At 39.1% G+C, this 12891-nt stretch overlaps 1 protein-coding gene and 1 long non-coding RNA gene across 3 annotated transcripts; both read left to right on the top strand.

The window, feature by feature from the left end:
• Positions 1–228: 228 nt before the first annotated feature.
• Positions 229–8140, top strand: LOC105036668 (sucrose-phosphate synthase 4). 2 transcript variants are annotated; one of them, XM_073243215.1, is made up of 15 exons: positions 229–652; positions 738–827; positions 1045–1268; positions 1902–1965; positions 2053–2267; positions 2930–3419; positions 3625–3753; positions 3841–3972; positions 4078–4254; positions 4354–4407; positions 4487–4549; positions 5054–5896; positions 6363–6490; positions 6621–6937; positions 7907–8140. In XM_073243215.1, the coding sequence occupies exons 1-14, from the start codon at positions 437–439 to the stop codon at positions 6895–6897; spliced, it is 3102 nt and encodes a 1033-aa protein (XP_073099316.1). In that variant the 5' UTR covers positions 229–436; the 3' UTR covers positions 6898–6937; positions 7907–8140. The 2 variants fall into 2 exon arrangements, with proteins under 2 accessions (XP_073099316.1, XP_073099315.1); XM_073243214.1 differs by lacking the exon at positions 7907–8140 and having other exon boundaries at positions 6621–7655.
• Positions 8141–8783: 643 nt separating this feature from the next.
• LOC105051685 (uncharacterized) lies at positions 8784–11561 on the top strand. The gene is made up of 4 exons (XR_833254.2): positions 8784–8881; positions 9029–9128; positions 10766–10931; positions 11078–11561. It is a non-coding gene; the product is annotated as an uncharacterized lncRNA (long non-coding RNA).
• Positions 11562–12891: the final 1330 nt, after the last annotated feature.

Raw genomic sequence — 12891 nt, 5'->3', positions numbered from 1 at the left:
TTTCCCTGGAACCATGACCGGTCTAGCGACCACTCAAGCTAGAAACCACCAATTGTCATAATCCCATGAATTGCGTAGTAGTCTAGTGGGAGCCCATCATATTCCATGTAGTTATTCTCCACAAGGAGTCCTGTTCGGATATGCTGATAATTTCTTATAAGAAACTAGTAAAATTCCGGGTATCCAATCTTTTCCCAAATTCCTATATAATGGCCAACCCCGCTCTCCTCTTCAACTCGGTCTCCAACGACAACCACCGCACTCCAATCCAATTCCTCTCTCTCTCTTCCTTATTAATTTAGAGGAACAATATTCTCCATTTTATATTTCTTTGTTCCCCAAGTCCAACTTCCTCCATAGTATTGTTTCTCTATAAAAGTCCAAGCAAGAGGGAGGAAAAGAAATCGGGGAGAAAACAGGGCGAGGGGAGAAAGAGATGGCGGGAAACGAGTGGCTCAACGGCTATCTGGAGGCCATCTTAGACGCCGGCGCCAAACGGTCCATTGGATCTCGGCAACCGACCCTGCCGTCGGTGTTCGAGAAAGAAGAAGTCGGCAACGGAAAAGAACTGGGATACAGTCCTACCAAGTACTTCGTCGAGGAAGTCGTCAACCAATTTGACGACACCGACCACCACAAGACCTGGATCAAGGTACTCGAAAACAGCAATCTCCTCTAATTGTTCTGATTAGGTTGAAGGGGATCACTGGTAAGAGGGTTGGTGTTCTCATGTTCAGGTGGTAGCAAAGAGGAATAGCCAGGAGCGCAACAACCGATTGGAAAACTTGTGCTGGAGAATATGGCAACTAGCTCGCAAAAAGAAGCAGGTAGTGGTGACGATGAGCTTGCTTTATTCTTCTTGTTGGGATGTATCTTGATTGTTTGATCATCTCAAACTTGTCTTATGATTGGTATTAGTATTTTTTTGTAAAAACTTTTCAATTATACTATATCATGTATGTGAGTATGTAAAACTAACGGTATGCAAAAATGGTGTGCGGGTATATATATAACGTTCTTCATAGTTTTGAAAAATAATTGTAGATCAAGTGGGATGATGCAAGTGGGCTGGCTAAAAGACGAAAGGAGCGAGAGCAAGGGAGCAAGGATGCAGCAAAGGATCTCTCTGAGTTATCGGAGGAGGAAGGGAGACAAGAGATCACAAAGATCTCCAAGGATGGTGCTGTAATGCCGCATATCGATTCAGATATAAAGATGTGGGAGGAGGATGGTGGGAAGAGCAACCATCTCTATATAGTGCTCATCAGGTGATCTTGATCCCGACACCATCACTAAAATTCATTGGTGATCTAAATCACATTATTGGATTATGCAATTAGAGGTTGAGGTGAACATAGATTGTAGATGAATCTTGTCCGTTTATCTTCTATACTTGCTAGTACGAGTTTGTTAATTTTGTTAACGAGGACTCTTTTCTAATAACTTTCAAAAAATGAGTATAGATTACTTAATTAAATGGATGGCTATGGAGCATATGGTCTTAGCACAAATGCCAAAATTTGGATAATTGAGTGTCACTAATGTTGCTTGTGTGGAATAGTTCTCACTTTAGGACCGAACAAAGTGAAAAGCTAGGCATGCCTTGTGACACATGGTGGGAGCACAACAATAATATTCCAAAGCACAATTTACTATGAACTCTATTAGGTATTCCATTATAGCAAAATGCCACTATTACTACTGCTGCACTTGAGACATCTGGACTAATCATGTCTCAGGCCCATGATGGAACCAGTGTACCATAGCTTGCTCATTTGAACAAGGCCTATAAGATTAACTTATAACCAATAATGGCAATATAAAGCTAATTTCTTGGTAAACTTTTTTTTTTTTTTTTTGAGAGAGAGAGAGAGAGGTTGTTAACATATGCTTTGTTGTAGTTTGCATGGACTGGTACGTGGAGAGAACATGGAGCTAGGAAGAGATTCGGACACAGGAGGGCAGGTGTACCATCAAAGACGTCCATATGAATTGTATGTGGTTAGGCAAAATTAATACATGGTCTATCCTAACTTCTTGGGTGATGATCAGGTCAAGTATGTGGTCGAGTTAGCCCGGGCCCTGGCTGCCACCAAGGGAGTCTACCGTGTGGACCTCCTGACTCGCCAAATCTTGGCCCCAGAAGTTGACTGGACCTATGGTGAGCCTGTCGAGATGCTGACCCGTCCGTCCGATGTGGATCCAAGTGCTGATGGTGATTCTTGTGGGGCCTATATAATCCGGCTGCCATGTGGACCTCGAGATAGGTAAAATATTGCACTCACATCTTGATAAAATCAGGGGGGAAATAAAAAAGATAGAATTCATTCACTATTTTCTTGTTTCTTTCGAGAAAAAAAAAATTGCACCATGCTCCTGAGTTTGGTTTGCATTTAATGATTAGAAAAACTTTTAGTTGGATCAGATCCACTGCTGAACATAGACCAATCCAACCACAAATCAACACACATAAACATGTATGTAATGCACCATTTTTCTCACATTTTTTTTTTGTTCATCTTTGAGCGTGTTGGTTCATGATTGGATTAGTCTACGACATATTATAAGAGAAAACACTAAAATTCAGATGCTATAATTTTCATTTAAATCACATTTACATTTTAATAATTACCGGCCAGCCAACCATACATCATTATCAGAAGGAATGCGAATGGATCCTGATTTATTCTAATGCAACCATGACAGTAGACAACTCTATTAAAACAACATGTGGACACCATGTAATTTTTTGCATTAAGATGAACATATCTCCAATTTAGTAAGTTTAGCACTTGAAACCACTTAGCTCTTCCAATTTGGACGTAGTCTATGAATCTATTTAGCTAATCTTGCAAGTCTCCACCGGACTCTTGGCCCATAACAATTGTTGTGGGCCTGGATCTAACGTGTACTCTTTTATCATTCCCAGGTACTTGCCCAAGGAGTCCCTGTGGCCCCACATCCCTGAGTTCGTGGACCGGGCCTTGGCCCACATCACGAACGTTGCTCGGTCCCTGAGTGACCAGATTGCAGAGGATGGCAGTGCCAAGCCTGCGTGGCCCTATGTGATCCATGGTCACTATGCCGATGCCGGTGAGGTGGCGGCCCACCTCTCGGGTGCCCTCGGCGTGCCGATGGTGATGACAGGCCACTCATTGGGTCGGAACAAGCTAGAGCAGCTCCTCAAGCAAGGCAAACTAAGCAGAGAAGATATCAACTCCACATATAGGATCATGAGAAGGATCGAGGCCGAGGAGGTGGCGCTCGATGCCACCGAGCTGGTTGTCACCAGCACTCGCCAGGAGATCGACGAGCAGTGGGGGCTTTATGATGGTTTCGACATAACAATAGAAAGGAAGCTCAGGGTGAGGAGGAGGAGGGGTGTTGGTTGCCTAGGCCGTTACATGCCTCGGATGGCGGTAAGCAACCAATTCCAATTTAGTGGTGCAAATGGGCTAAGATACCGAAGGCCAATTTGAACATTCCTTTAGTTATGATGGGTTAAATCATATTTCGATGCTGTTTGATTTGGTCGGCCCAAGGCCAGCCCATTTAGTTGTTTTGAATTATTTTTAGACTACAAGTTTACATGATTCTATAACAAATGGCTTGCTCAATTAATAGGTGATACCACCAGGGATGGATTTCAGTCATGTGAACACTCAAGACTTGGAAGGGGATGGTGATCTCTTATCATTGTTCAGCTTGGATAGAACTCAAGGGAAGAGAGATTTACCTCCCATATGGTCTGAGGTTATAAGACAAGCTTGAGCTTAATTGTCCACCCATTGTTTCTTCCCTTGCTTGCTATTAAGTACAATACATCATAACCTTGTGCAGATAATGAGGTTCTTCACAAACCCTCACAAGCCTATGATCCTTGCCCTGTCTCGGCCCGACCCGAAGAAGAATGTCATGACACTGCTCAAGGCATTCGGCGAATGCCGCCCTCTCCGAGAGCTTGCTAACTTGGTAATTAATTAGTCCATGATTAGTCTCCAACCATTTTATGATGTCTTAATTAGTGAGTTGTGAATTTAAACAAGTGGAAGTAATTGGACTTGAGCACTGTTGCAGACATTGATACTGGGCAACAGAGATGATATCGAAGAAATGTCCGGCGGCAGCGCGGCAGTTTTGACGATGGTCCTCAAGCTTATCGACAGGTATGATCTCTATGGTCAGGTGGCATACCCCAAGCGCCACAAGCAGAGTGATGTTCCACACATATATCGTCTGGCAGCAAAGACTAAGGTATTCACGTTAATGACATCATGTTCTATAAACCTGATGGGCTGTAGATGTGAACTGGTATTGATATGAGTTGGATTACTTGGTGTTAAATTTTGGCAGGGAGTCTTCATCAATCCGGCCCTTGTTGAACCGTTTGGTCTCACCCTCATAGAGGTAAGGAGTGCTTTATTAGATTTCTTTACGTAAACCTATACGGATTTTATTATATATAAGCTGTTTGAGAATTGTACAGGCGGCTGCTTATGGTTTGCCGGTAGTTGCAACCAAGAATGGGGGACCAGTAGACATAATCAAGGTAAAACTTTCCTTTCTCTCTCTCTTATTTTGATAAGAAAATTTTCACGGGGTTACTTTATTACTACAAATTTATCCCTCCGGTAATTAAGGAAGCAGAGGTTTTTAATTGGGCATGGTGGTTTAAATATTTATATAATACAAGTAGCTTGTAGCTTTTTCTTTGGTATTTTTTATAATTACTTTCTTTCCGCCTAGCCTTATCTTTTAATACAAAGTAATCCCTTTCTTGATCTGCTGAGCTACGCCTCTTGAGTTCAGATCATCTCCACTTCACATTTGAGTTGGAGAGTTCCAATCTTCCTTTCCACTACAACTTTGATTAGAGCTCAACTTTGATTTTAGTGAGACATTTAGCGGAATTTCTCTTGCAACTTCTTTGGTTTGGTGTAGGTAGACTAAGCTGGGGAAAAAAAATATCACTGTCAGGCTGTGAGGGAGGTGGTAACATCTAACGGCTGTATTTTATTTTTTGAATGGCTAACGGCTATATTTTTTATGTCAGGCACTGAACAATGGCCTCCTGGTGGACCCCCATGACCAGAATGCGATATCCAATGCACTCCTGAAGCTGGTCTCCAGCAAATCCCTGTGGCTGGACTGCCGCCGCAACGGCCTCAAGAACATCCACCGCTTCTCCTGGCCGGAGCACTGCCGCAACTACCTCTCCCACGTCGCCCACTGCCGCACCCTCCACCCCACCACCCGCCTCGACGTCGCCCCACGCCTCCCCGTCGACGAGCCCCTCACCGACTCCCTCCGCGACGTCGCCGACGACCGCCTCTCCCTCGACTCCACCGCCGCCGCCGCCGATCTCAAACCCAACGGCTCCCACGTCGCCGTCATCCTCGAAGCCCTCCATCGCCACCGTCCGGACCGCACCCACACCGCCACCAACGCCTCCGTCGATTACTCCCCCGGGAGGAGACGCCAGCTCTTCGTCATCGCCGCCGATTGCTATGATGAAAAGGGACGGCTGGTGATCGATGATTTGGAGGGAACCATCAGGAAGGTCATGGCCGTCGGTGGTCCTGGAACCGGGTACGTGTTCTCCACGGGGTCCACGATCATGGATACCGTAGAGGCATTGAGATGCTGCCACGTGGATCCAACGGAATTTGATGCGTTGATCAGTAGTAGCGGGAGCCAGGTGTACTATCCCTGGAGGGATCTGCTAGCCGACACGGATTATAATACACACGTGGAGTACAGATGGCCTGCGGAGGATGTGAAGTCCGCTGTGCTGCGATTGGCGATGATGGATGGGGCCGAGGGGGATGATCTGACCGTCGACGACCCGGCTTCTGGTTCGCATTGCTATGCTTACTCTCTGTCCCCTGGAGCCAAGGTGAGCCCATTTTACGGGCATAATTTTTTTCAATGATTATTAAATTTAATATATCCTACTGATCTATTTTCCATCGATTCAAATTTTTAAATCAAATAAATAATAAGAGTTATATATATATATATATATATATATATATATAAATGATGAATCAAGAGTGAAAAGAAAAAGGAATTGATGGTTGGTGTCAACCCACTTACACACCAAGGCTAAAGTCTCGATCCATGGCTAGAAGGAGAAAATGAGTCTATTGTTGCTTAATTAGGACATGGCTTGGCCAGCTCGGCTTAATTTTGAGTGTAAACATCTTTTCTTAGTCTAAATCTCCACCTTGTAATAACCATTGTGTCTTCAAAAGCATCTTGTTTTCCTTTTTTCTTATGATGCTTAGTTGTGATTAGGCTTACATAAAATAACGTTAATATAAATCTTGTTTGCGAAACTAATACCAGGATAATGTCTTCAGGTTTGGAAGATTGATGCTATTCGACAAAGACTTAGGATGCGTGGCTTCCGATGCAACTTGGTGTACACACAGACATGCACACGCTTGAACGTCATGCCTTTATTTGCATCAAGATCACATGCATTAAGGTTAGTATTATATATGCTTTTGTTTTTTTGGCATTCCATCATTGTAATCAATAAAACTTCTTTTGTATCAAGGATGTTAAACTTATTACCATCAACATTTTCTATTTCTTGGGCATGTTATATTTTGAAGGTATTTATCAATAAGATGGGACATTGATCTTTCAAAAGTGGTGGTATTTGTGGGAGAGCAAGGGGATACAGATCATGAAGAGCTCCTTCCTGGTCTTCACAAGACCTTAGTACTCAAAGGCTTGGTTAAACATGGGAGTGAGAAGCTTCTACGTGATGTAGACAGTTACAAGAGAGAAGATGTAGTCCCTGTGGAGAACCCCAACATTGTCTCTCTAGCCGAAGGTTATGACGTTGCCGAGATGCAGAGCAGTATTGAGAAAATTGGGACGAGATAAATTAATCTTTGATACACTCATGCAGATATTATTGTCACAGGTGCATTTGCTTCTTATGACTGTTTGTATAAGTGGTTGTAGACTCTGGCTTACAAGGAGGAGCAACCCTATGAACAACTACAGAAGGGTTAAAAAAAAAAAAAGATATGGAATCTTATTTTCCCAAAATAAATAAATAAATAAAGCCTCTTATAATGCATGTACAACATTAATTCACATGGAGAATGACATTATGCACCATTCTGCGATAGAACATTGGATCAGGTGTTTAATTACATCTTTGGAACTAGTGTTTGTGAACTTAAAACTTTGTTATTTACTGGCTTCTTTGCCTTCAAAATTTTACATGTCTATGATTTCCTTCTCATAGGTTCTAAATGATGGTTTGATGTTGCAGCTCAGAGTCTGTACTGCATTTTTCTGACTAAGATATTTGTGAGGGAAAGCATCACATGGAGAACATCGCATAGGATGGTCAAATCATGGTCACCTAGTATCTCTTTCTAACCAAAACTACTAATTTGTCTCATGAGAAAAATAGTATAATTAACTAAGGCTACCCAACCACTCTCTATAACCAACACTTTCAAAATATACAGTCTTTTGCTCATTTACCTAACTATTTAATTTAATTGGAGCATGTAGCCTTTCCTCTGTATTTGTAAGTTACTCATATCAGCCTTTGGTGATGTTTCTGGTCAATTGGTGCTGTAAGTGGGTTGTTCAATTGCTGAAGAACGGTTCTCATTATGATATTCTGAATGTACTCTAGGGTTCTTCTCTTTATTGGTACCCTGGGAAGTTGGTACTACAGTGTGGATATTATTGCCTTCATTGCATACTGGAGCATGGTATCACTGTTGTTGCTACAAGCTTGGTCATGGGGGCAATTATCTGTGCAGCCACTATTCTCTGGGGTTACATTCATATATCCTATCTCTGCTGTTTAGATATATTTACAGCTCATTGGTCCTGTTCTTATGGGTGTTGTTTTCCTCTGTGCAACAAGGTGTTTTTGGCTTATCTATGTGGCTGCCTCAACTTGATCTACATGGATGCTGTATCCTCTGTTGTGTGCTCAAACCTACAAGTTTTCAGGCCTTCCCCTACTTCACTTCTTTGTATTATGTTGTGGTACTCCCTTCCGTTTTTGATATGTATATTTGATGTCAGAGACTCCTCTGCGCTATTGTAAACGTTTGATGTCCTACTTTTAATATAGCTTCGGCCCATTTCCTTATCAAAAAAAGACAAAAAGAACTATCAAATCTAATTAGAAGTAGCTTGCAAAATTTAAGTAGCCATCCAATGGGCAACTACCACATTAACAAATAAACTAGGGTTTTAGGAAACAAAAATTCTACTTTTAAAGAGAGTTTCTTTTTGACATAAATAAAATAAAGAGATTTCTTAAAATTTTAGATCTGCACTCAAAATACCAACTTAATTGAAAAAGTCAGAGATTGTTCATTAGATCACAATCTGTTTCATCATGTCAATATAAAAATTTGATAATTGGCTCGACATTAGATAGGGATCGATTGACATTATCAATCTATCTGGCACCAATCTCCACATGCTATATCATCCGAAATAATGATATTGCAGTGGTACTCAACTTCATCAGCTAAGTTAATTTTAAGCCTTCATTAATTTGCATAGAACCAACGTCTAATATTGAATATGTATAAATTAAAATAAAATTATATTAAATTTTTATTTATTAGATAACATATATCCATCCATCAGGTATTGCTACTATGTCTCATGTAATAATCCCTGCGCATCACACGTGCCAATGTTACTCGGAAAAGCTAGCAAAATTCAGCAAAGTAAAAGGGGCATTTTCAAGTCTTCTTATTTTTTTTTTTCACTATTACGCCCAATCTCCTCCTCCTCCTCGCCCTCTTCTCCCTTATCCCTCCTCGCCATTTTTTTTTTCCCTCCCGCCTCAGCCGGTTCCACCAGGTCTTTTCGCTTCTCGGTAATCCTCCAATCCGTGATTTGATCGCAGAAAAATCCGATTTTGATGAAACCCTAGCAATTTGATCCATTTGCCTTCATTTGTGGGATTTTTTTTTTTTTTTTTTTTATCGAATGTCTGTATTTACTGATCTTATTCTTTGTTGAGAAACGGAAGCCTACCGGATTGATCTTGATTCTCGTGTAAATTTTGTGGAGATTTATGTCTCTCCTTCTTCGCATGAAGTGTTGTTTGCGCTCCAGGGCAGGTAGAAATCATTTTTTTTATTCTTTCTTTTATCTTAAGTTGATTTAGTTTGGAAATCCTGGTGTTACTTAGTTTCATGACTTCATCCATAGTCACGGCATTCTTTGAGTTTTTCCTACGTAGTTGAACTAATCAAGAAGTGGTTTCATCCATAGTCAGGACATTCTCACCAAGTATTTAATTAGTGAGCAATTTTGCAATTTACTGGTTAATACTTTGTTGTTAGTGATGGTTTTGTTAGTATTGCTTGACTTATAATCTTTACTTTGCTATGCTTTAATTTTTTACAATATGAATTCTGTCTGAAGTTTCGCCAAATTCTATGCTTTAATTTTATTAGTCAGCATTTTTTATCCTTGCACCCAACCGAATTGCTCCTGCACATTAAACTTGTGATGATGGTCATTGTCGAAACCATATGCATCCCTTTTGGTGGATGGAGACACTAGAAGTTGCACTTTAATTTATCTAGTTTTAGGGAAATTTAGTAGGTATGGAAAGCTGTTGAAAGGGAAAGAAATATAGTGATGCCATGTTCTCCTCTCAAAACTAAAATTACTTTAATGTTATTCTGAATTTAAATTGAAAAATGCTATCAAAACGAAATGAATTAATGGATTTGCAGAAAAACTTATAGATCAAACCAAGCAAAGTCGAAAAAATATTTCAGGTTTTGAATTAATTATCAAAATCATACAAGGAATCTGCTTTCAGATAAACAATGAATTTTCTAGAATAATATAGAAAAGAATGGATACAAGAGTTGCAAAGTTGGTTCTGATGGGAGGAATGATAATAGGCACCAGTTGATCCTTATTTTCCTCTTTACCTGAAGGCAAACTTTGGTTATAACAAATACCAAATCATTGTCAAGGTATTCTTGTATTACATAAGTTTTAGAATTTAACTTGCTATCTAGCTTGATAACTCTCTTGCATGGCAACTTCATTTAACGATGTCAGAAGAATTGATAAAGTTAATTGGCCTTCTGCATGTAACCATTAGAGTTTTATCTTTTCCTGTAATAAATTGAATGCTTCAAAATTTAGGTTTTTAATCTGCCTGGGCACTTTGACACTTAGATGCTTTATGACATTCCTCGACACTTCAAATCAACAAGCCATGATATCATCATTCATGGGTACATGTAACTCAAACAACTTATACCTAGAATTTATCAAGTTGAATATAACATCTAATATAAGTTTTCCTAGTTCTCCCAAGTTACAAAACAATTGATCCAACCAATTTTCATTACATACATGCATCTATGCATATTTCCAAATACATCTTACAAAATTATGATCTTAGGATAAGATGTTTCGGTCATTTGCTTTTCTTATCTAAAACTTACAAAGAATAGAGAATCTGGACCATATCTTTGTATCAGATATATGCCAGTACAGTTACATTTCTATGAGACTGGCCCTTATCTTAAAGTATATATTCCTATGGTGAAATGATTTATGAAATTTTGTGCAGTTGAAATACATTCTTTATTGGAATGATTGTGTTTTATTTTCCATCCCTTTTCATATCAGTTAGACTTCATGAGCGCCTAATTTTTGTTTCTTTCTCACCTCCTGGATTTTTAATGGTACAAGCACTAGGTAGCTTATCTTCTACCATTTGCTGCAGTTGATTTTCCTCCGGCCGTGGGGCTAGTTGCTGGAAAGATCATCACAACTGTATTCTCATTTGAGAATGTTGGCAGGACAAGAAAGTTGGCTTCTAAAATCATCTTATCCGGGCAAAATTTGACATTGTTGGAAGGGTTGTAATCAAGCTTTCACAAGATGTCATGGTAGAACCTCTCTCTCTTCATCATAAGTATTTTCTGTGGTGATGTAATTTGATTTGAAAGACTGAAGACTTCAATTATGTATCATGATCAATAGCCAAGATCATTACTCTTTAAGTCATTGTGTAACACACTGAAAAATTATACAGGTAGATGGGAAGAGTGTGATTTGCTGCACTGCCTTTAGCTGGAAGATCTGTAGGAGTGGAAATATATCTTTTCAGCCAAACCTAGACAAAGACTGCCAATTGCTGGCAATGACAAACTTCACCTACTTCTCCTGTAGTAGTGGACCAGTGGACCTTGATGCTCTGTGTTGGAATGTACTGAATGGACCAAGTTAGATATCATACCATGCTCTCCTATGTCCTGGCCATGCCACCTATCTCATGGGTTCATCCTTTGGGTTAGGGGGTGGGGGCCCCTTAGACCATGATTTGCCTTCGATGTTAAGAAATACCAAGCTTGGGCCACTGAGATCCAGCTAATCTGATGTTTTATCTTATATGCTTTGGCTTTTGTTGGAAACATGTACTAAAATGCAGCCTATATTGTGTTTTCCACCACAGAAGCTTGTAATTAATCATAATATTTAATATCTAAGATGCTGTCCAGTAAAACTTTAATTTATAAGGCTCCTAATTTTAATATCAGTAGTAGAAAATCCCTTGACATGCTCCAGTGTAAATACATTCTATATGTTTTCCTATTAATACCTTCAAAAAATATGACTAGTTGTCCAACTAACTTTAAACCTCTTTGATTCTGATATCTAAAACTAAATATTAAAATGCATCAGCATACAAGCCAGAAGAAAAATTATGTCTAAGATGTATTCAGCTTCTCAAAATTACAGTCTATCTCCTTGTTTTTTTATAAAACATCCAGAAAATGTCATTATGTCCTCACCTATGAATTAGCCAATTGATCCAACGGTGTTCAAATATTAACAAGGCTGAAAGGGTTGTTAGCAACCAAAACAAAAAAAAAAAAAAAGGGAAAAAGAGATATTACAGAGATCCCATTTTAATTTAACCAAATTGAGGGTTCTAGATACTTGTAGAGATATAATTTTGTAGTTTTCAAAATGTTGTGGAGGAAGGCAATTTAAGAAAACTATGGAGACAATTGTGGAGAAACCCATAACTCTAATATTTTATGCTTGTATCATATTTCTTATGTCTGCTTTTACATTCATGTACAAAGCCTTTGTCTACCTTCTCTCCATGCAAAACTCCTACCAACTCTTAATTACTAGTGCATGATCAATCAAATGGTCTTCAATTAGTCAAGAGTACATCCAAGCCAAAATATAAGTTGTTGAATACAAGAGAAGGACATGCAAAATACATTAGGGGTGCATTTATCACAACAAAAATCTAAATCTAAATCTAAATAAATTAAAATAAAAATTGAAATGATCATATTCGTGAATGTGTTTGATTTGTAACTGAAATTAAAATCAAATCAAAAATTAGATTAAATTTTGAGAGTTTTAAATATATATATATATATATATATATATATATATATATTGAAATCGAAATAAAAATGAAGCTTCTCCAATCAAATAGTTGGAATGCCAATCATTTTTAAAAAAATAAAAAAAAAGAAAAAAAAAAAGTTGATTGCATTGGCAAGCTAACAACAGAGGATTTTGATGTAGAGGTGAGGATTTTGATGGGGAGGTAAATCTCCCGTTTAAGTATTCCTATTAAGAAACGCTGATATTTTCGGTGTCCTTGTGACCCGAAATAGTTTATAGTCAAATCCAAATAGGCATCACTTCATGGCTTTGATGTAACTACACTGTTTATTTTTCTATATTAAAGAAGGCTACACATGTAAATTCACACTTATCCCCTTTTTTTTTTTTTTTTTCCTTCTCTTTTTCCCAACCTGATCTTTTTACAACCAACTCATGATATGGCATGCATCGATTCTGCTGTCTGAGGCTCCCTTC

Source organism: Elaeis guineensis, chromosome 9 (assembly GCF_000442705.2).
Source record: "Elaeis guineensis isolate ETL-2024a chromosome 9, EG11, whole genome shotgun sequence".
Lineage (NCBI taxonomy): Eukaryota > Viridiplantae > Streptophyta > Magnoliopsida > Arecales > Arecaceae > Elaeis > Elaeis guineensis.
This window is presented reverse-complemented; position numbering and strand designations above follow the sequence as displayed.

What these genes read in the sequence shown, in the direction of transcription:
- LOC105036668 (XM_073243215.1), top strand. Translation starts at nt 437, where the DNA reads ATGGCGGGAAACGAGTGGCTCAACGGCTATCTGGAGGCCATCTTAGAC. An exon ending in TAGCTCGCAAAAAGAAGCAG is followed by an intron (nt 828 to 1,044) that starts GTAGTGGTGACG and finishes AAATAATTGTAG; the next exon opens with ATCAAGTGGGATGATGCAAG. An exon ending in ATTCGGACACAGGAGGGCAG is followed by an intron (nt 1,966 to 2,052) that starts GTGTACCATCAA and finishes GGTGATGATCAG; the next exon opens with GTCAAGTATGTGGTCGAGTT.